At 36.0% G+C, this 22309-nt stretch overlaps 8 protein-coding genes across 8 annotated transcripts; 5 read left to right on the forward strand and 3 right to left on the reverse strand.

Annotated features, from left to right (window-relative positions):
- Nucleotides 1–159: 159 nt before the first annotated feature.
- Nucleotides 160–1456, reverse strand: EV154DRAFT_448411 (nuclear pore complex subunit Nro1-domain-containing protein). Its single transcript, XM_051597158.1, has 2 exons — nt 1219–1456; nt 160–1152 (listed from the first exon to the last, which is right to left on the reverse strand). The coding sequence occupies exons 1-2, from the start codon at nt 1412–1414 to the stop codon at nt 227–229; spliced, it is 1122 nt and encodes a 373-aa protein (XP_051454505.1). The 5' UTR covers nt 1415–1456; the 3' UTR covers nt 160–226.
- A 1485-nt stretch (nt 1457–2941) lies between these two features.
- On the forward strand, nt 2942–4675 carry EV154DRAFT_605072 (uncharacterized protein; the record flags this gene model as incomplete). Its single annotated transcript, XM_051607448.1, has 3 exons — nt 2942–2979; nt 3045–3300; nt 3379–4675. 3 exons carry the CDS (start codon nt 2942–2944, stop codon nt 4348–4350), a joined length of 1266 nt encoding a protein of 421 aa, XP_051454506.1. The 3' UTR covers nt 4351–4675.
- On the forward strand, nt 3971–5377 carry EV154DRAFT_594557 (uncharacterized protein; the record flags this gene model as incomplete). Its single annotated transcript, XM_051606975.1, has 1 exon — nt 3971–5377. Exon 1 carries the CDS (start codon nt 4373–4375, stop codon nt 5375–5377), a length of 1005 nt encoding a protein of 334 aa, XP_051454507.1. The 5' UTR covers nt 3971–4372.
- A 1957-nt stretch (nt 5378–7334) lies between these two features.
- EV154DRAFT_594560 (uncharacterized protein) lies at nt 7335–8837 on the forward strand (the record flags this gene model as incomplete). The annotated part of the gene is made up of 1 exon (XM_051606976.1): nt 7335–8837. The coding sequence occupies one exon, from the start codon at nt 7335–7337 to the stop codon at nt 8835–8837; it is 1503 nt and encodes a 500-aa protein (XP_051454508.1).
- A 2760-nt stretch (nt 8838–11597) lies between these two features.
- EV154DRAFT_321732 (uncharacterized protein) lies at nt 11598–12894 on the forward strand. Its single transcript, XM_051594951.1, has 2 exons — nt 11598–12191; nt 12256–12894. The coding sequence occupies exons 1-2, from the start codon at nt 11709–11711 to the stop codon at nt 12754–12756; spliced, it is 984 nt and encodes a 327-aa protein (XP_051454509.1). The 5' UTR covers nt 11598–11708; the 3' UTR covers nt 12757–12894.
- EV154DRAFT_321733 (uncharacterized protein) lies at nt 12893–15057 on the forward strand. Its single transcript, XM_051594952.1, has 4 exons — nt 12893–13029; nt 13083–14010; nt 14065–14674; nt 14746–15057. Exons 1-4 carry the CDS (start codon nt 12959–12961, stop codon nt 14772–14774), a joined length of 1638 nt encoding a protein of 545 aa, XP_051454510.1. The 5' UTR covers nt 12893–12958; the 3' UTR covers nt 14775–15057.
- Nucleotides 15058–15132: 75 nt separating this feature from the next.
- EV154DRAFT_518653 (glucoamylase glam) lies at nt 15133–16956 on the reverse strand (the record flags this gene model as incomplete). Its single annotated transcript, XM_051602650.1, has 4 exons — nt 15133–16028; nt 16113–16173; nt 16241–16350; nt 16460–16956. Coding segments are annotated over 4 exons (1464 nt in total), but the record flags the coding sequence as incomplete, so codon positions are not given.
- Nucleotides 16957–19801: 2845 nt separating this feature from the next.
- EV154DRAFT_448414 (uncharacterized protein) lies at nt 19802–21013 on the reverse strand. The gene is made up of 4 exons (XM_051597159.1): nt 20901–21013; nt 20453–20838; nt 20274–20392; nt 19802–20207 (listed from the first exon to the last, which is right to left on the reverse strand). The coding sequence occupies exons 1-4, from the start codon at nt 20950–20952 to the stop codon at nt 19994–19996; spliced, it is 771 nt and encodes a 256-aa protein (XP_051454512.1). The 5' UTR covers nt 20953–21013; the 3' UTR covers nt 19802–19993.
- Between the last annotated feature and the right edge of the window lie 1296 nt (nt 21014–22309).

Consider the following 22309-nt stretch of genomic DNA (forward strand, 5'->3'; position numbering starts at 1 on the left):
AAGACTTTTTCTAACAAGGTAAATTTCCCTTCAGTAGAACTTCGATGTACGGAAGGAGGAGAAGGTGGCGACGAGGTGTCTTCTTCTTCTCTTAAAAGAGGGTCTCTTTCCGAGCTCATTTATAAAAGAAAAAAAAAATTTATGTAAAGAGAGAAAAAAAGAGATATCAAAAATAAAAAAAGTGTGGGAGGGACAAAACAATTTAAAGGAGCTTTAAAAAAAAAAGTTACTCGAATTCCTCCAAAAATGAAGTTAATGCTTCAGGTAAAATGAAATCCAAATTCTTTTCGGCAATCAAAGCATTGGCTTCCTTGATATTTTCTACAACACGGTGATAGATCTCGAGTTGCTCTTCTTCCTTCAATACCAGATTGGCTTGGTTCAATAAAGTCTCTGCTAAATCCGATAAAATCTGAGGTGACACCTGATTAGACTTGACAAGCAAATCTTTGGCCGTTTCAAAATAGCCTTTACTGTTCAAAATTGCATCATATGCCTTTTGCTCTCCTTGTGTCAATACTGTCTTTGCCTCTTCTTCCTCTTCTTCTTCTTCATCATCTTCTTCTTCTTCATGATCCAAGTGATAGTTGGCCAAGGATAATTGACACAGACCTAATTCAGACAATGCACTGGCATTTTCAGGCTCCTTTTCCAAAACCTTATTTAATGCGTCTTCTGCCCACACTCTGAATACCTCACGTGAGGTGAAATCTTCATACAAATCACCATGATTTTGAACAATATCCGCTAATTCAATCATGGTTTTGGCAGGCACATCTCCTTTCGCAATGACTGAATCCAACGTAGCTAACGCTTGTGTGGATAATGCGGGGATCGTATCCACCTGTTCATCTCCCTGTGAGATGGCACTGGCTGCTTGCGCCAACCAAATCTTGGCTAAGGCCAAACGAATCTTGTCTTCCATCGTAGCGTCGTTTAATTCAAGACCTGTGTTTAAACGTTCTTGGGCAGCGTCCAAGTAAGGCTCAAATTCTTCGTCTTCGGTTAATCGACCGAGTTCGTATAATGCCGCACCGTAAGTAAAGTAGAATAAGGCGGGCAAAGGGGTGCTTGATTCATGGTTGCGAAGAATACGATCGGATTCGTGAATGGTACCTCTCAACAAAGGTAAAGCAGCGGCGGCGTCTGTTTCTATTGTTTATAGTAAAAGTGGTTAACAAGTTGCAAGACAAGCAAAAAAAACACGCGAAAACTTGCCAAGTTTCTCAATGGCGGATTCATAAAGAGCGGCAGCTTCTCCAACTTCATCGCCTTCTTCAACCACCTTGTCAATGACCACAGTTTGAGCATTTTCAGGGATTTCAGAAGGTGTCTCATCGACCTTTGATTTCTTGTTGGCTTTGGCTTTGGCGCTGCCTTTTAAACCTCTGGGTCTCTTCTTTTCAACAGCCATGATCTAGTAACTTAACAAAAAGTTTTTTTTCTTTTTCTTTTTGACGCAAAAGACATGATTTCGAGTCACGTCAGTTTTTTTTTTTTTTTTTTTTTTTTTTTGAACTCCATATGGTATGTGTGTAATTCTATTTTTTCAAGCATTTGTCACTTGTGTTTTTGAATTATTCATTATCTATTAGTGACTTTTGTAGAAGCACTTGGGATGCCAGCAAACAAAACTTTTTGTAGATAAGAATACATATTCCTTTCTCTTTGTGTCTGCACCTTTCAAAGTGAGCATAATTTCTTTACCGGCTTGACGATGTTGGATGCTCATTTTCCTTTCGATGGTTTCGCGGTTTGTCAGTTTTATAAGTTTGAATGAATATTGCTGCAGTGAGAAATTATGAGGATTTTGATTATGTATTACATTACTTTAGAAATATTACTTCTACTAGTCTATAGTATGCTTCTTTCAGTTTAAAGCGTACGTAAGGTCATAACCAAAGGTTTTTTTTTATGAAGCTCCAGCAAAATATGTAACCGTCTGTAGTTCTGAATTTCCATACTGTAAAATGATAGATCTGTCTATAACTAGGATATATGCACTGCAGATCTCTGATCTCCTGTAAATAAAAAAATGTGTGCTGAGACATAAAAATATTTCAAAGGCTTTGATTGAATTCACTAGTGTTACCACATGTAAAATTGGGCACTTGTTTTTCCTGTTTATTTTTGTTTCGATTTAAAAACAAGGTTAGGCTCAAAACATGTATACACTAGCTTTATTATGATTTTCTTACATTATGCGTTTCCAGCGTCCTTTTTGTTCTTCATACACACGGAAGTGATTATTTTGCTTAATATGCTATGAGTACTCAACTGCCTGTAATTACATCAGCCCTCTCGAATATCGACTCCATTCAAGAACTGTCTCTTTACAAGAGAAGCGCCCACTGAGTCGTGCATGACTTGCTTGAAAATCCTCACCTATTAAGAGTATTCTTTTTACATGTCAAAAAAAACCTGGTGCAGAAACATCGATAATTATGTTAAATTTTATCATTTATCTATTGATTCAATTTTAACGCACAAAACTAACTTTTTTAAATATCATTGAATGAGAAGAAAAATTCGGCTCATGATGCAAATTGATGTGTACAAGATACCATTTTACTAACATGAATAAATTTGCTTGGGCTAAGTCGTCTGGTCACTAGATGAACAACATCTTGTTTTTTTTTTATTCTTACAAAGCTAGCTTGTGCATTTAATGAACTTTTTTGCTTTAGAGTATGTATTGAACCATACCTCTAGTCTTTTTTTTTCGGCTTTTGTTGATTAAAAAGTGCTTCAGAATCTGATACAAACGTATAATGAGATGGCAAAAGCTTATAAAAAAGGGCTATCTCATTGTTGGTATGTAAATTTAAAGTGTTGTACAATGATCACATCGTGTTAAGCCCATCAACATTATTCAAATGTGCCTTAAATGTTTTTTTTTGTTATTATTTTCTCTTCATCTTCTTTTCTTTTTAACAATAACATGTCGCTTGATAATCAGATTGCAGAACCTTCGGGTGAGTAAATTTTCTGCATGCATATCAAGACTTCGTTTTATATTAACAAATCTTAGAAGACCATTCTAGGGATCTACTTATAGAAAAAGGAAAGACCTGTAGACTTAATAATTGCTACGAATCCGCTTTTTCCTGTTTTATGCAAGCCGATGAACTGTATAATGATTTGGTCGCTCAATACAATTTAGGATTGATGCACTACAGCGCTGAAGGAAGGGTCTGTGATAATATCAAAGCCTTAAACTGGTTTGAAAAGGCTGTGGAAAATAAATCAGCCAATGCCAATCTGTATATCGGTCATATCTATTTTAACAGTAAATTTGGTGTAAATGCGGATAATGCGAAAGCACTGCAATGGTATTTAAAGGCTGCTGATACGATCATATACAAGGATTGTTAAAAGGATTGTAAGATATTTGAAGCTCGGGCACAGTTGCGAATAGGAGAAATCTACTTTTATGGGTTTGATACATCCGTGGATCGTACCTTGGCTTTACAATGGTTCATAAAAGCCACAGAAAACGGGTTGCACGAAGCCGTGGATTTCATTTTCAAGGAGTATCTGTATAAAATCCCAGTTCCCGGAATAGATCACCTGTCCATTCTCAGGTGTTTAAAAGTATCAGCTGAACATGGATCCTTAGTAGCACAATTATGTCTGGGCATATCTTTTCAAAAAACCGGTATTTTTTGTGACTATGGAAAAGCAATGCATTGGCTACATAAAGCTGCTGATATAAACTTTCACAAGGAAAGCAAATGTATTCATCAATGTTACAAAGCACAGTATTATATTGAAAAACTCCATGTTCGTGATCTCGATTATGTGTTAGGTTTACAATATTTTACGGAGTCCGCAAAGAATGGAAACGCTGCTGCCATGTATGAAGTGGGTGTATGTTACCTACACGGAAAGGGCGTACAACAGGATAACTATTTGGCAAGTCATTGGTTATTAGAATCAGCCGGAAATGAATACTTACCAGCACAAATGCGTCTGGCCCAATTTTATCTTCATACAGGTTTTCTAATTGACAAGGTAAAGTCATGGTATTGGTCAAACAAGGGGAATAATGTTGACTTTCATAAAGCAAGTGGGTATGCCATATATTGTCCGGAGACACAATACTTTATTGGAAAACTTTTTACCTCTGGGTTCAATGACGTTAATGCTTGTGAAATGGCTTTAAAATGGTTTCTCAAGTCTGCAGAGAATGACCATACACTAGCTATGTATGAAGTAGGTATGATATACCTAGAAGGAAATGGGGTTCAAAAACGAGGGGATTTGGTACTCTATTGGCTCACGCAGTCTGCTGAACGAGGTTTTGTGGATGCACAACTGGAATTAGGTCTCTTTTACCAAACTCCCTGATCTGACGGACTATAACAAATCAATGCACTGGTTAAGAAAGGCGGCTGACAATAGCTCTTACAAAGAAAACAGCTCTATTGAGAAACGTTATGAAGCACAGTATTGGATTGGAAAACTCCACAAGTACGGGATCGGTCGTTTGGTGGATATCGATTTGGCTTTTGAGTGGTTCATGAGCTCAGCAAAAAACGGGAATGGACCTGCCATGTATGAAATAGGTTTAAATTACATCCTTAGACAAAATGATGAACGCAACTTCAGAGATTTAGCTTACGAGTGGTTTACAAAATCAGCAGAACTAGACTACCTTCCGGCTCAAATCTTTATGCTTAAGAAGGATCCATGTGACCTGGAAAAAAACTTCTATTGGTTACAAAAGGTGTTTAATATCAATGATCACAAAAAAAGTAAATACGCTAGAAAATGTTACGACACACAACTTTCGATTGGAAAATATTATAAAACTGGTTTATTGGTTCCTGTCGACTCTGATATGGCTTTACAATGGTTTATGAAATCCGCAGAGAATGGTAATAGAGTTGCCATGTGTACAGTAGGTTTGATTTACTTGGATGGAGAAGAACTTGAAAAGCAAGAACAATTGGCCTGCCACTGGCTAACGCAATCTGCTGAACGAGGATATATTAGGGCACAGTTTGTATTAAGCGAGCTTTATAAAACATCTACTGCTCTAAGTGACCGTGTGAAATCCACTTACTGGTATGAAAAAGCGTTGGAAATTAAGGAAGGCTATGTTACGCCGTTTCTAACAAACAGCAACAACAACGAATATATAAGTTCTTTTATTTCTTTTTTGGAAAAAATTGAACATAATGGTTCTATAATTGAACCAGTAATTACGGAGGAGATAATAGATGTGCCCATTGCATCCCTGTTTGATGAAACAGTTGGTCTTCCCATGAAACCAATGACTTCATCGGAAGTAGAAGATTATATGAAGCTCAGTTATCCACACTTGAGACGTGGATTCTTCGAAAAAATCAAATATCGACTTAGACGTTTTTGACGTGCTCTCAGACAATAAATCAGGATTTATCTCTTTATATTATATATATCAACATTGAAAAAATTGCTTCATCAATAAAACAAACATGAAACTGGAAATACAGGTTGATAGAGTGCCAATACGCTGTACAAGGCGCACAAATAATTATGTTATAATTCTTAAAACGTATCTACGTTCGCATAAAATACAAGGCATATAAGCCATGCTAGACATTTATAAAGACTAGGAGTTAGTAAAATTTTGTCAAAAAGGATGTCCATTTAGTTATTCTATTTCGGCCCTGCCTCTTTGGGCCTGACATTTGCTGAAGCCTATAAAAATGGTGAGCGTCTTAACACGTAATGTTTTAGGCAGAGCTTAATATTTCGTAGTTATGCATGCCTTTAAGCTCAAAAGACCAAACATTTAAAAAGAAATATATATAATTTGTAATTTTGGCGAGGATTGAAGAACTATGTGGTCATATAATTTAACAAGATAACGATGTCTATGAGTCCTTTTACAATAAACAAACTTTCTGATTCACAAGATAAATTTTTCTGACACGTGGAAAGGGATTTTGATGCGGTAATTTTTAAATGATTTGATTATAGTTCAAAATGTCTGGATTATTGTTGACTTGATTCTAGTTTTTTTTATATTCGGTAAGGTCTTTTGGGTGACCCATTCCCGAGAGATTTTGTTTTTATCTTCGGTTTTCCAAGAAACAGTTTCTATTTATCTTACTAAAAGTGCGAAAAGAATTTGGTCATTACAATACTTGATGGGCTAGTACTCTAAATTATATTCAAATCGCATAAATGTACAGAAATGTATCAGCTGAAGCAATAGACTAGACAACAATCTCAGAACATGATTCAGAATGTATAGATGAGGCAAGGCTTAAACATATGATAGACGTTAACTGACTGTCTACACTATGCCATGTGCATTTTGAGTCTCACTAACATTTCAAAAATTTCTTGTCCGCATATCACCCAATAAACATAGCGTACGTTTAGCCTATTTACGGATAATAACAATTAAAAAACTATCTAATCATAGGTTCTAAATCCATAGAATTAGAGCTTGTTATGAACTGAGCAGTGTAATTAAAAAAACTTGATGTATATCTGCCTGCTGTGCTGACTTTTCACTAGAAGAGTTAAATCCCACAATGTTTATGTTTGTGTTGTATAACGTTTGTTTTGTTTATGAGGTTGTTTGCATTTACCTCTTGTTCGGTAATTGTGCAGGGATCAAAGGTTATTTGAGTATGTACAAAATACTATCATTTTATTATGTTGAACAAAGTAGCAATAGTCTAAATTTATGATGTCCCATAAGTTTCTACCAAACATTTATTGAGTGGACAAGAATTTTAAAGAAGAAAAAAGGAAAAGAAACATTTATAACTCTTTTGTTTACAAACTTTTAAAGTTCTGATTTGCAAATAATGGGATAACAACAACCCCTTTGTGTCATGCATACACTGATCTATAAAGCCGATGTCTATCATTTATGCTGAGTTGTGTTTCTTTTTTATTTATTTATTTTTCTCCCAATAACTGTTCTTTCAGACACTTCTGATTTATTGTCTAATGTCAAATCTTATGAGTTAGTATTTTAGCCCAATGATATCGACCGACATTTAAGCCTAATAAATGTACATTTTAAAATTTTAATAGACGACTATGGTAAAGAGCTACTGAAAACGGGATTAACCTTTTGGGACACTAAAAACTACGACTTATCCTTCCCGTATTTTTTGAAAACCGCTGTGCAGTATGATCACCCATTTTCTCAGCATAGACTAGGATATATGTATATGAAAGGGTATGGGACTATCCCGGACCATAAAGAAGCCTTATATTGGTTTAAAAAGGCCCTGGGAAATGGAGAAGAAACAGCCAAATTTTATATAGGGCAAATTTATTATGATGGAGAATCAGGTGTTTAAAGAGATTACAAAGAAGCAATGAAATGGTTTTTAAAGGCTACTGATGTCACCCTATACGATCAGAAACTCAAAGATTGCTGCTCCAAGGCACAGAAGGGTATCGCAACTATTTATTTACTAGGACTGGACACTCCCATCGATAGTAATTTGGCTCTTCAATGGTTTGCAGAAGCTGCCGCTAATGGCTCAAAAAAGGCCATGTATGAAGTCGGTTTAAGTCATTTGGCTGGAAGCTCTACTCTAATGCAATACAAAATGGCCTGTAAGTGGCTCACAAATGCAGCTGAGAGAGGATTATTGGTAGCACAGTTACGCTTGGGTATTTTCTATCAAGAGCAGCATTTTCTCCGCGACTATAAAAAATCAATGGATTGGCTACTTTTAGCTGCTGATATAAATACTCACAAACACGGAAAACATTTCAAAAAGTGTTTTGAAGCGCAGTACTACATTGGATTAATTCATCTTAATGGTCTTGGCGTTCCTGTTGCTCATGATCTAGCTTCATGGTGGTTTGAAAAGTCCGTGGAAAATGGCTGCCAATCAGGAAAACTTGAACTAAGTCTGATGTATTATAAAGGACAATGTGTTCCAAAGCAGGAAAAGCAATGTATTGAATGGCTGACAAGTCTGGCTAATCAAAATCATGTACCCTCTCAAGTTGCATTAGGCTGTTTGCTGTCTCTACAGGGTTCAGTACTTTGTGATTATGATAAAGCAATATATTGGTTACAAAAGGCGATATGTCTTAAAGATTCCAAAGCTCAATTTCAAATGGGATGCATGTATAAAGCAGGCTTGGGTGTTCAAAAAAACGACAAATTTGCCTTCCAGTGTTTTGAACAAGCTGCTAAACAAGGTTTTCCCGACTCTCAATTTGCGTTAGGAAGAATGTTTGCTCAAGCATGTGGCACATCACAAGATTGGAACCAAGCCATATTTTGGTATAAGAAATGCATAGAAAATAATGGAAACCAATATGCTCAGTACAATCTTGCACAGTGTTACCTACATGGTTATGGTGGTTTTAAAGACCAAGATGAAGGCCTAAAGCTACTAAAGCAATCGGCCGAACAAGGAAACAGTGAAGCCCGGAATGGTCTTGCTATGCTGCAATCTAGACAAAATGTTGATGAGGACCTGACTAAATCACAAAACAATATGCACCACAATAGCAAAGAAATAGAAAATAATTTTGAGTACTGTGACATGTCAACTAAAAAAAAGAATAGACAATATGTTGTGATTCAACAAAAATTACATCGTAGTATAGATAGCGACCTGTTGATATCTTTGAAAAATATTGGCGCCAAAAATCAAAATTCTGTTGATAGATCATTGGAAACAAAGTTAGAAAGAGATTCTACTACACAAAGAGGAAAAGAAGAACCGATTTACTTTCATGTTGAAAACAACCGTAATACAATGATTAATACGAAGCAAGAAACATTCCAATATATTCACCTGGAAGGCACCCACATAACTAACATGTTCGGAACTACAAAAGAATGTGTGTCTTAATTAAATAAAAAGTACACTTTTAGACTTTTCTTTATAATTTATCAGATTTAAAGAAGTGGTTGAAAATATTGATAGACACCATCGTTATTCAAGATGAAATAATTTACATAGATGATGTATGTGATAGTTTATGTTAGAAAATTTTGGCGAACACACCAATCGACCGTGAAATCAATCATTGCCTCATACATAATGCACATGATACTTTCGATTCGCTCCAAACATGTATCAGTTTACGTCAAAATCTAAAGTTATACGTTTCTGAGATTGTAAGTTAAATGGGCCTACACTATTACTTTTACTTAAAGGTTCATTTGTAGTTGAAGATGAGCGAAGAAAGCTTGGATTGGATTGTAAGAAGAAGCTAAATATCAACGACAAATTCGATTGTAATATCGATACTTTTCTTCGTGACATTATTGAATTAAACCTCAAATCAGTTACAGAAGATATTGCAACAATCATAGCGGCTTCTTTGACAAACAAAAAAATATTTGGAAATTACGAAATAGATTATCTATTTGTGTTAGGAAATGCATTTGGCATATCTTGCAACTCAATTGTTTACGTAGTATATACTATGATAATGAAAAAAGCCATTAACGATTGTGTGAAACTCAAAGAAAAAGATAAGTTGTCATTTGTACTAGGATAACCATTTATACAGTTGTTGGAGCCAGTTACACGTATCAGACCATTATATGTATGAGAGGTTTGTGACTGGAACGTTGTGCCAAGTATCAGGGGAAACATATGCGCTGCAACTTGGTTTTGGTGGGTCTGTGTTTCTCCCTTTCTTTCATATAGATAACAATGACAATATCAAAAATACTATCGAGATCGATGGTAGCTACTCTGTATTTATTTGAAAAGAGAAGCCGATCTCAACAAAAAGGATGCATAGTGAAAGTCCCCCGGAACTACGAATATAGCCGAAGTTCCCATGTCTACACCCTTTTGGACTTTTCTAAATTACATCATTTAAGCAATTCCGTACCGAAAAAGTATACTCTGCTAGATTCAGATTTGGAAGGAACGAATCACCCGTTAAAGATAATCTTTGAAAGACCCTTGGAAAGCGTAAAAATAATTGTAGAATGTTAACGCATCAACTATAGCTATTCTCTCGGATTCTGTGCTCGATTAATAGGCCATGATGTTGACTACGCTAATCAAGATTTTAAACCGTATGATTACTTCAATGAACTATAAAATTCCCTTATAATTAAATTATTAACAACATAGTTATCATTCTAACAATAAGATAAACGGGCCTCTTAAGGTCAGCCGAGGTGTCTTAGTTAACTGTAAAAGGCTGTTAAAATTTTATCGCCTATTATGTCTTGCGCAAAACCATTGTTATGTATATGCTGATCCTGCCTAAACTTACTCCTACCCAATTTTAACTACTCGTTTGGAAGTTCTGCTAATCTTTCTTCTCTGAGTTAAGATCCAATGAGCACAAGGGTAAATGGGTAACGAACAAATTTATCGACAAAAAGAAAACCGAAATGATATCTGATGGCATTTTAGCGATCGGTAGAAATGCGTATCCTGGAGTGTTTATAGTGAATTACCCAAGGGATGAGATACTATTCTTCCTGTGTTTGTACAGGTGTGTTTTCTTGAAATGAAAGACATAGATATGGAAGCGGAGACGACATAGGATGAGACATCTGTTATTGCAAAGGAAACCTTGGAAATGTTAAAAGCAACATCAACCAAGAATTTGACAATTTCTCGCTTCCGCTTGAGTTTTCACATTTCATAGATATCTCTCGAATGAACATCATTAGACGGCTCAGTGTATCTTTAATTATAAGTGTATATGGAAGCAGGAAATACGCTGTAGATACTGTATTGAACCAAATCAGCATTTTTAAAAACGGGATGCGGATTTATAGCAAAAGGAAAAAAAAAAGTATTGTATTAGACATGATATAGTCGAAGTTTTGAGGAAACAGATATCCTAATTCAAGTAGATACAACAATATTTGGGAAGTTGGTGTTGATTTGCGTTAAATAAAGTGGGCAATATACATATACAAAATATGATGTAAACGATGTCTTTTTTATTTGTTTCCATATGCTTAAAGGGGGAAGGATAGCGAAGGTCTCTTTTCCCAGACACTAGAGATTTTGCGACAGAAGAGTAGTCTAGAAAAAAGGAACACTCCGCTTCAATCTTGGTACGTGTTAGATAGAAAGTTTGAATGCATACTTTACCCCATCATTACCTTCATGGTCATACAAGGTTGTTGTACCACAACAAAATTGGTCAAGTAAACACTGTGTTCTCGTAAGCCTCTTTGTGTTTGTGCTTTCGCCGCTTTTAACATCGTTGTGGAAAAAAGAAGATGGAAGAACTCTATGACTATTCTCGGCATAGATATTGTATTTTTATCGGTAAGCGACTTAATTTTTTTAAATTACGGTGTTGCTTACTTCGTATAGATTTTGGCTATGACATCCTTACCTCTGGAGCGGTAGCCATTAATAGACCTGACAAGATTGTTGAAAGGTTAGTCGACATCAAAACATCAGAATTTATTCAAGTATTTTTTTTTAACAGTGATTCCTTTTAAAAAAAGTTTAGAAAACCAATACCGTGCCTCAATTTTATATGACAATACCACGAGAAATATCATTGCCAGAGGTGCATTGGCTGATGAATTGAATGAGAAACGAAAAAGTCTCCAAAAAGGCGTTATTTATGTACGCAACACCCTAAGCGAGCTCGCTGACATTTATTTAAAATCCAAACAACAACCCTTCAGCAATCCGGCACTGTACGCGCTCTTGTACGAGGAAGCTTTGGACCTGTTACAAAAAATAGTGGATGATTATAAAGAAGGGTTGGGTCGTGAAAATATGAAATGTTGTTATTCTTTGAATCTTCCAACCAGTTGGGATTATGAAATAAAAGAAGAATTGTTCCTGCCTCTGTTCGTAAAAGCTGGTCTTCTCCATGAAAATGATGGTCCGGGCAGGCTGGTGTTTTGTTCAATGTTAGAGTTAAGCTTTCAAAACATGCAGATGGAAACATACCAACATAATGCTAGAGACATAAAGTATAGTGATCAGCGCGTTATGTGTACAATAGACTATCAAGGTACATACTCCGTGGATTTGAAATTGGTGTCAGCTCAATACCCTGCTTTCAGATTATCAAATAGAGAATTGGTGCCACAGTTGTTGAAACAAGCTCATTTTGTAGTCCCGTTTGGACTAAAGGAACTACAATCGTCATTAATAGCATGTGTAGAAAAGCATTGTGATACTACGTTATCGTCAAAATTTGTCAACGACATGCTTGAAAAACTTCGTCAAAAGTACGATGAATTTGCGGATTACGTAAGAGTTAATGAAAAGGAAATTGGGAAAACAATTAAAAACATTTTTTTTTTTTTTTTGCCAGAGAAACATGTATAGAGTTCTCAACGAACAGCCATTGCCAGACTTGAAATCTCGCTGGACGAATAAATCAATCACTTTAGGGGACATACTTGGACATTTTTCAGGTTTTGTTGAAAAACTCTTTAGAAATGAAGTAGATAAATTTCTTGTAGGCAGGAGCAATAGAGTACCCAGACCATTGGACATTTTTTACACAAGTCGAATCCCAGAAACATTTTTAACCCTAGGGATAATCTCATCAGTTAATTGTTGGTCGAAAAAGTATTTCAGGGAACTAAACGAATTTTACATATCCGCGGAACTCGGTGATGGTTCCCCCATATTCCAACTCTCTGACTATCGTAGCCGAAGAAATGCAATTGAAGGGCTTCTACTGAACCGAATGGAAGAATTTAACGTGCGTAGAAACCCAATTATACTATCCAACGAAACAACAATCGAAGAACCTAAAAGTTGCTTAAAGCCTATTATCTTCATCAATATCGGTAAATTGACTCCTTAGTAGTATCGGCTTCGTTTTTAACCTGACCTATTTTGAAACCAAACAGACTTATCGCCTGCACAAATCCAAACCGGCTTTACATACTTAGATAAAGGTAGACAAGTTGTACAGAAGCAAAATATTGAATGGTAAAGGTGTTAGGCGGCAAAATATCTTTTAAAAGAAAATCCAACTAAGTTCTATTTTATTACATAATAGTGATATGCAACCGTTAAAATGTTTCATCACGCAATCGGAAATATATCAAAGACCAGTACTACACATATCAAATAGGTAGAGCTACTTAAAGAAACACTTATGATTGTCAATTCTAATTGCGCGTTTAGACTGAAGTTGGCTTTAGAAAAGATTTTTGGTGACTATCTTCAATTGTACTCAAGTTACAAAAGAAATGTGAAAAAAAGAACACTAGTGAACCAAGTATCCAAACTACTTGGCCGGGCTTTCCAAAACATGCGGAAAAGGAGAACTTTAAGCAGCGATGGAAGGATAAAATTAAGTAAAAAAATTCGCCAAAAGAAAAGCAGAAAATTATTTAATTCCTCAAACCCAAACCTACTGGAAAAGCTTACAGTAAACCTTGAAATGAACGATCTTTTTGCGTCGAAGGATAAATTTTGGGATGCGGATAGCGAGTCATTTACTACATGCCATCCAGGTTATATGTATTTTTTTATGATCATATATCTGCACTGTCTCAACAAGCAAATAGAGGAAAAATTAGAAAGTACTGTAGGATCAAATTGGAGAAACAACAAAATTTGGTATGGTGTCTCTATTGATAAAAATCTATCGGACAATGTATTCGGTACAATAAACAAATTGGAAAAATCATTCTTTGCAAGTGGAATACTTGGGAAGGACGACGACCTTCGACAAGCAAAATTCTGTACCCGTGGCGAAGAAATTCTACCAGCTATCCAACACAAGTATCAGCATTTGGACTTTAATTTGAAATCATACTTTGTTGTTGCACAAATATCTTCGAAGCATATTCAACTCAGTTTGCATCAAGTGGTCAAACTGGCATCACCCGGAGAAGATCCAGCGTCCATCATTATTCAGGATGAAATGATACATATCAATGATGTATATGATACACTCTGTAAGAATATTATGAAGAGCCTACAAATCGATTGTCAAGTTGACTATTGTACCACGCATAATTACGGGGAAGATATGCAATATGATTTTCAGTCATCTGAGATATATAGCAATGTCCATAGGAATTTAAAACCATGCGTTGTTGAACTTGTAAGTTGATATACCTATAAATCGTGTCTCGGTGTATTAACTGCTTCTTGGTAGTTCGAAAGAAACAAATCAAATGTGGACATGGATTCCAAAATACAGCTAAATATCAACACGAAATGTGGCTGCAGTATAAGCATATTTCTTCGTGATATTATTAAAGTAGGCCTTATGTCAGTGATAGAGGGTATAACAACAGGTATAACGGCTTCTTTGACAAACAAAGAGATATTTGGAAACTGTGTACCGATTTGTATTTTTGTGTTTGGAGATCCGTTCAATCTGGGGCAGGGTTCAAAGATCCACATAGCATACACCATGATTATGCAAAAAGCGATTGATGACGGCGTATATATTAAAGAAAAAGATACAAAGACATTTGTATTAAGAGAATCTATTTTCCAATTACTGGAGACGTCTTTATCTGGAAAAAAGCCTTACATGTTTGATAGGTTTGTCACCGGAACTTTGTGCAAAGTATCAAGTAATACATACGGGATACGGTTTTCATCATTTTATACAGACAATTCGATCCCTTTCACCCAAATAAACAGTAATGGTGATATCAAAAATACTATTGCAGATGATGGTAGTTATTTGGTATTTATTCAGAAAGGGAAGCCAGTCCCAACAAAAGGGCTTATAATTCAAATTAATGACCCAGACTGTAAGTTCGTTGCCATGATTGTTCTTCTTCGTTTGTTCTAATGAGACCCACTTCTAACACATAGTTATCAGATTATATATTCTTCAATCAGAAAGTTTAACCAGTATTGTTCCGGACAAGTATGCTCTATTGCACGGCAACACTCCTGGTGAAATTTATGATATATACCCCAGAAAGTTGTCGACTTATAATATCAAAACGTTTATGGTAGAATATGAGCAGTTTAGCAATAATTTATCTATCAAAGTATCAAGAGGATGTATGCGCAATATTAGAGACTATATTGATAGACCTTATTACTCAACCGTAAATATCATGGAGCCATTGACACTCGCTTATATTTAACCTATCACTGCTTCAATAAAATCATATATTATACACAACTGATTAAAGCCATCTCTTAGTTACATTGATTTACTTTAAACAACAACTCTGATAAACAAATTTGGCTTCTCTGCATAAATAATTATAATAAGACATCGAATTATCACCCAACATACAGTCTTTGATAGTTATGAGGACAGAATTTTTATTTTTATTTGGATAGCTAAATAAATCTTAAGCAGAAGGAGCACCAGCCTTTGCACGAGCAGCAGAAATAAGCGCAGCATGCAACCAAGTAAGATCTCTGGCCCCGGTGAACTTTCCAGATCCCCGTTCATATTGTTCAGACATCGACCCATTGGTCAATGCATAATTTTTAACGGTAGAAAGCAACTTATCCGCACCCAACACGACATTTTGTGTCATGGCATTAAAAGCAGCTGTACCGACCCTGTACACGGTCCCTTCCACAGCAGCCGTATCGAATTTCTTAAAGAAGGGTAAACTAATGGAGGAGACCTTGACTTGACCCGCTAGCGTCCATTCCTTGATAGCACGATAATAAAGTTCTGCATAGGCACTGGTTGCCAAATACCAAGGGTTACCTTGCCCATTCCCATTCCCATTGTACGTATCCTCGGGGTATCGACCGATGGCTGAACCCAAATAAGAAGGGGTATTGACATTGATCTCATAGAGAGAACTAAACTTGCTTTCAACAACGACAGCGGTGGCCAAAATTTTATCGGATCCGGGTGTATAGAAACCGTCTGCGAGGGAACCCGAATTAGCAGCAATCAAGGTAGAGACATCGTAACCAGCTTTTTGAACACCCCCTGTGAGACTTTGGATGACGGTAATGTAGGTACCGGACCAAAAGGTATCGATTTTGGTTTTGAGAGTGTTGGCGGTAGTAGTGTAGGTGGAGGCACGTGTGGTGTCAACGTTACGTGTAGCGAAATTTGCACCGTGGATCAAACCTTTGCGCATAACCATGAGTGTGTAAAAGTGAACACCGTTGGCTTCCTCCCTAGTTTTTTTTTAATAATAGACAGGTTGTGTTAGATTTTTTCTGGTTTTTTTTGGGAGGGTTGGTTTTGTTTGGGTTCATTACCAGAGATCGAAACATCCGTCGGACCAAGTACTCACTACATAATCCAAATCCTTGAAAATTGCTATAAAAAAAAATGTCAATATGTACATTAATATGAGTGGGGGTTTTTTTTTCGATGCAGCCCTTACCAGGTTTAAGTGTGCCAGTAACATAGGTATCATCACCGGATTGTTTAAGAATACTATCTGCAATTAAAATAAACGACGAAGCACGTTCAGCAGGACCATCATTTCGAGGTCTATTTTTTTTTAAACCAAAAATTTACAACATTAATCATTTTCTTTCACGTTGTTCAATTTAAATGCGTTGTTCAATTTAAATGCGTTGTTCAATTCAAATGTTATTACCTTCCCCAGGCTCCAGTAAAACTGGATCCATCTGCATTAAACTTGAGCTTTCCTAAACAATTACAAGCAGTACTTGTCGATTGTGCATTAATAGAGTACATCACATAATCCTTCAAGAGACCCACAGTGGTAGCGTCTTCCTTGAGCGTGGTATTATAATCATTCGCCATAACATAGGAGACCAAAGCCGAATCACGAGTCCAAGAGTAATAATAGTCTGGGACCGAAGTAAACAACGAGGCAGCGATAAAACCCTTGGCGGCTCCCGCTGGGTTGATGTTACGGATCATGGCAGAGCCACTGATACTCTCTTGAGTTTTAATCCATATGGAGATGGTAGAGTTACCCGAGGGAAAAGCGGTGGATGTGGATGTGGGGGATGTTTCAGTGGCAGTGGAGGTGGGAGAGGAAGAAGTGGTAGTGGTGGCAGGAGGTGTTGTGACAACGTAATTGGCGGATCCGTTGTTGTTATAGTAAGTCTTGTCACTGACATCGTACTAAGAAAATAGACGGTTTATTTAAGTTGAATGTAGCAAAAGTAGGATAGTTTTGCAGAAAAAAAATATAAAAAAACAATAGGATCAATTAGAATTCTTGTCAGATTTTATTGATGTTAAAGTTAACTGAAGATTTAAGAAGAGGAAAAATAAAGAGTATTCATAATAAATGGAATGGACGAGGCTGAGCTCCTCGAAATCAAACTTACTTAAAAAGCTTGCGGGAGACGTTAAATTTGATGACTTCTTCGTATTGAACGATAAATTTAGTGATGGTGATGACATTTTAGTGACAATTTAGATAATAAAATGCATCGATTAAGCGATGTATAGACAATAGAAACTTGAAGGATTAGTTTGGCAATATAAGTTTGTAAATTTATGCTTACAAAATCGAAATTATAAAGTCAGTTTGATGCGTGGTTTTATGAATACCTTCGCTTACTAAAGAAACATTAGTAACCATAGAAAACAAAGTGAATTACACGCCAATTACCACTACATGTGATTTCAAAAAAAAAGGCCTTTTCTTGAGTTAAGAAAGAGATGACGAGAGAAGCCTTCAATGACGTGTTCCTCCTTCCAAAAGAAAAAAGAAATGCAGCTAGCAAAAAAGGTGATTTGTATACCTCACAAATTAACTGCAACAAAATTATTTTTAAAGCAAGAATATTACGCTTTCTTTAATTAATAATGGATAAATGGAATGGTAGTTGCATCACCAATGTTCTCTGAACGCAAGTACTCATATCCCCTCTGTAGCTTTGGTTCACTGAATTTGGTGCTTCACGAGACGGCTGTTCATCTTCAAATAAATACCACTACCGCCATTACAACAATAATTAAGAGAGTAAACCACTTGCTTGTTCCTCTTTAGGTTCGCGAAGGAATACTTGTATTCTTTTGGGAAGACGGAACTCTTTAGTGCTATTGAGAATTGCTATCATGAAAACTTCAGATTTTCATAATTCCCAATACCGTCTTCGGGTGAGACCTTTTTGTTTGATGATTCCAGTTATCTTCAATCAAAAAGTGAAATGTTGACCTCCTCCTCGTTAGTGTTGAATCACTTTAAAGGTAATTAAATTATCAATTTTCTCAAATGCAAGTACTAATATCCCCTCTATAGCTTTGGTGTACGGAATTTGGTGCTTAGCGAGACGGCTGTTCATCTTTAATTAAATACTACTACCGCCATTACAACAATAATTTCGTGTGTAAAACATTTGATTGGTCCTCTTTGGGTTTGCAAAGGAATACTTCCATTCTTTCGGGAAGATGGGACTCTTTAATGTTGTTGGGAATTGGGATTTGCTACCATGAAAGCTTCATTCTCAATACCGTCTTCGGGTGAGAGCTTGATATAGACACACTATCTATGCGGCCTATAATATATTTGGCATTTTATAGCAACCCAGCACTGGAACATAAGCCATTAACTGATCAATATATTAATGTCTACTTCTAATCCACGCTCCCTCTTCCTGGATCACAATCTTTTTCAAAGCTTCCTTATAAATAGAATCCCCTTTTTCTTCTAATAAAAAGATCTCTACCTTTAGTCTAACCGTTTATTTCTTGGAATATTTCATTGATGATTGTAGTTATCTTGAAGCGAAAAGCAAAAGGTTGACCTCCTCCTAGTTAGTAACTATGTCATCGAATTTCTACCAAGCAAGTACGAATATGCCCTGTATAACATTGTTCAACTACTAGATACGGTGCTATGAAGGATGGGTGTTTACTGTGATAATTGAAGAAATTAGAATATAAAACAAAGAAAGTAAACAAGTAAGGCTTTATAATTTTTTACTGTAAGTTGGAGTGTGTCATGATAAAAATAGAGGTCTGTTCTATCTTGAATTAAGACTTCAAGATTTTTTTTTCTGCGCAGATCGAATGAAATGTTTTACCCGAAAAACTGGGAAAAGGTAGAATTGGATTTACTCGACCAATTTAGGAACGATTATGAAATCTGATCTCAGTTTGACATATGAGAGAGCCGACAAGTTTTGAAGTCATCATAGTCGTGGATTTAGATGTCAGATATAAAATTCAACTTCAATTAAACAGCACGAGTAGTATCACACAAAAGTATATATCTTTGCAGGGAAAAAAAAGGTGATAAGATGAACTAACAGTTTCTACTACGTAAGACCGGCCCCAAATGGACGATCTATCTCTTTTTCTAGAAAAGATACATTTAACCATGTCCTAGGGAAGAATAAACGATCAGACATAATTGTATGTTCTACCACCGGCAATTAAACATAAAAAAAAACATTACACATCCTTTGACAGCTACCATTACGCGCTATCTTACCAGGTTTTTGTATTTAATACAGAACAATAAGAGTGTTCCAGGCAGGTTGATCCAGGGCAACGAAACTTGATATTCTTTTACCCCATTACTTTCCAGTACTATTTTTTCTGATATCACAGCGATTTACACTAATCTAAACACCTAACAAGCTCTTTTCCGCACACATTTAACTAATTCATGCAATAGCACAACGGATCAACATGAATCGATTGAGTGTAAAAAAAGAAAATACGGCCAAATTTAATACGAAATAGCGATTTTTTAAAATGATGTTTCGCTATCTGTCGCGCGTCTGATGAGAAAGAAAAAAAAAACTGTTTTTCTCGCTGTACATATTCCCTATCCCATCAAAGTTCAACACTTCCGAGGTCTTTCAAAGGAACAGGCACGCTCTTAATTTTTCTTTTGGTTTAGCTATTCCAGGATTCACACTGCATAGGATTCTCACTGTATAATGGAAATTTATGCAAGCCGCATTAAAGATCTCCAAATCATCGAGCGTGATATGTACAGACTTTTTGAGTGAGAGCCAATTGGATGCTAATAAACAGTAAAATACGACCTTACACTTTCCGTAAATGGGCAATTCATTTATTCACTAAATCAGCACCCCAAAAAAAGAAAAGAAAAAAAATTAAGTGGATAAACACTATAGTAATACAGGAGGGAAAGGGTGTCTCTATTGTAGTCTTTTTTTTTATATATATATACTTCTTACAAGACCTTGGCTTCGTTGCGCAACTTGTCAATCAATTCATCAACACTCTCAACCTTACGTCCACCAACACGCTTAGCGGGTTCCTCAACCTTCAATGTTTGGATACGAGGCGTAATATCAACACCGAGATCCTCAGGTGTCAACTTGATCAAAGGCTTCTTCTTGGCCTTCATAATGTTGGGAAGAGAAGCATAACGAGGTTCGTTAAGACTTTCCGAAAAAAAAATTAGCATCCCTTTCACTTTTTTTAATGATGCTTAAAAATAGATATCTTACCGTAAATCAGTGGTGATAATAGCAGGTAACTTGGTAGAAATAGTTTCAAGACCACCATCAATTTCACGGATAACCTTGAGTACTTGACCATTGATCTCAACCTTGGAGGCGAAAGTGGTCTAATGATGAATTAAGGTTAATATTTTACTCCCGTGGGAAAAAAAAAATAAAAGGCTTACTTGAGGCCACTTTAATAAACCAGCAAGCATTTGTCCAGTTTGGTTAGCATCATCATCAATAGCTTGTTTACCCAAAATGAAAAGATCAGGCTTATCAGCCTCCTTGTCAGCATATGCCTTGAGCAACTTGGCAACAGCCAAAGGTTGAAGGGTGCTATCATCCTTCACTTCAACAAAAACAGCACGGTCAGCACCCATAGCCAAAGCAGTTCTTAAAGTCTCTTGAGACTTGGTTGTACCAACTGAAATAGCAACAATTTCTGTCTTGGGTGCCTTTTCCTTAATACGAACAGCCTCCTCAACAGCAATTTCATCAAAAGGGTTCATACTGTGCTTTACATTACGATCAACATCGGTCTTTGCGGCATTGACACGAACCTTGACAGCTAAAAAAACAACACCAACCTGAATAAGAACTCAAGTCTATTGTTCTTGCATGAAGACTTACCGTAATCAACAACACGCTTAACAGGTACAAAAATACGCAAAGGATTAGACATTGTAGTTATAAAATGTTATTCCAAAACAGAAAGAGGAAAAAAAAAGGGGGGGGAAACAAATATGCTGACAAAATAGTTAATTGTGAGCGGAGTGACATCTACTTTTTATTCCGGGGTGGGCCAATCTTCACCAGATTCCACCCCCCATTTTCACATGCAGCATCAATGCAGGTTTTTCCCATGATCCCTTATGGTTAATGTGAAATCTCATTCAGGAACAGCCTTCATATAAGTATTCGGCAAACCCCCCCCCCCATTTGAGACTCTTCTTTCTTCTTCTTTCCTTTCATTATGACTGTGATAAGATGTTGTAATTTGTTTTTCTCTATTTAATGTACCTTATTTCATCATAGGTGCTAGTTTTTTACCCTTAAAGTCTTCATCACAACTCTTTTTTATAGTAGGTCAACACTAAAAACGCGTTCTTGCTGGAAAATATAACCCTTGTTGAGATCAAAACTAGATCTATTTACTCGCTACATCTCAGTCATAGATCAAAAATTTGTTAAAATAATTTCCTTCAACAGCTATCAATATACTTTATCGATCAATTGCTGGTATCAATTGTTGCATTTTATTATTGAATGATGAATGAAAAAGATGGATACACTTTGTAAAATCAATGGTTGGCTGACTTTTGCAGAATAAAAAAAATAATGAAATAGATGGGAATTCGTGCCTGTGTAACAATACATGTGATATCATTGGCCGTGATTTTATGCATTAATTTCGACACTGGGAGAGAGAGAATAAATTGTCTAAATTATAAAAAAGTTTTGAATTTAATGTATCGACTTACCAAACTATCGACATATTTTAACGATATGGATGATTTTGGTTCCGTTTGAGGTCTTTGAAATCTACTTGGACGTAAGTTGATTTGCTTGAAACTTGGAATACAGTCATATTTCTAAAGCCGGGTTAATATCGCAGGATTGGAACACATCCAAATTAAAAATGTGAATTTATATTACAACAATCTGAATCGTTCATTATTTTACCTGTGCAAAATTACTCATCGACATTTTCTTCTTCCATCTTTTTTAATGTAGTGGTATATACATGTTTTCATGATGTGGGATAGCCTTTCCCCAAAAAAAGTCTGAAACCATCCATTAATATTTGAGTTCTTCCCCACAGCTAATAAATAAAGTCTGTAGTAGTTTTATACATTGGAGCTCAAATACTTTACAGGGATGTTGTATAACATCCAGACTTTTCATGTCTTAAGACGTTGTCAAATAAATTTTAAAAGAACACGTGAGTTCAAAAGAAAGCGCATCAGACTGTCGGATACATATTTTTTTGAAAGAATGATGTGTACACTTTCATATACAATATGATTTTTTTACTGGCT

Source organism: Mucor mucedo, assembly GCF_025094135.1.
Source record: "Mucor mucedo strain NRRL 3635 chromosome Unknown EV154scaffold_91, whole genome shotgun sequence".
Classification (NCBI taxonomy): Eukaryota; Fungi; Mucoromycota; class Mucoromycetes; order Mucorales; family Mucoraceae; genus Mucor; species Mucor mucedo.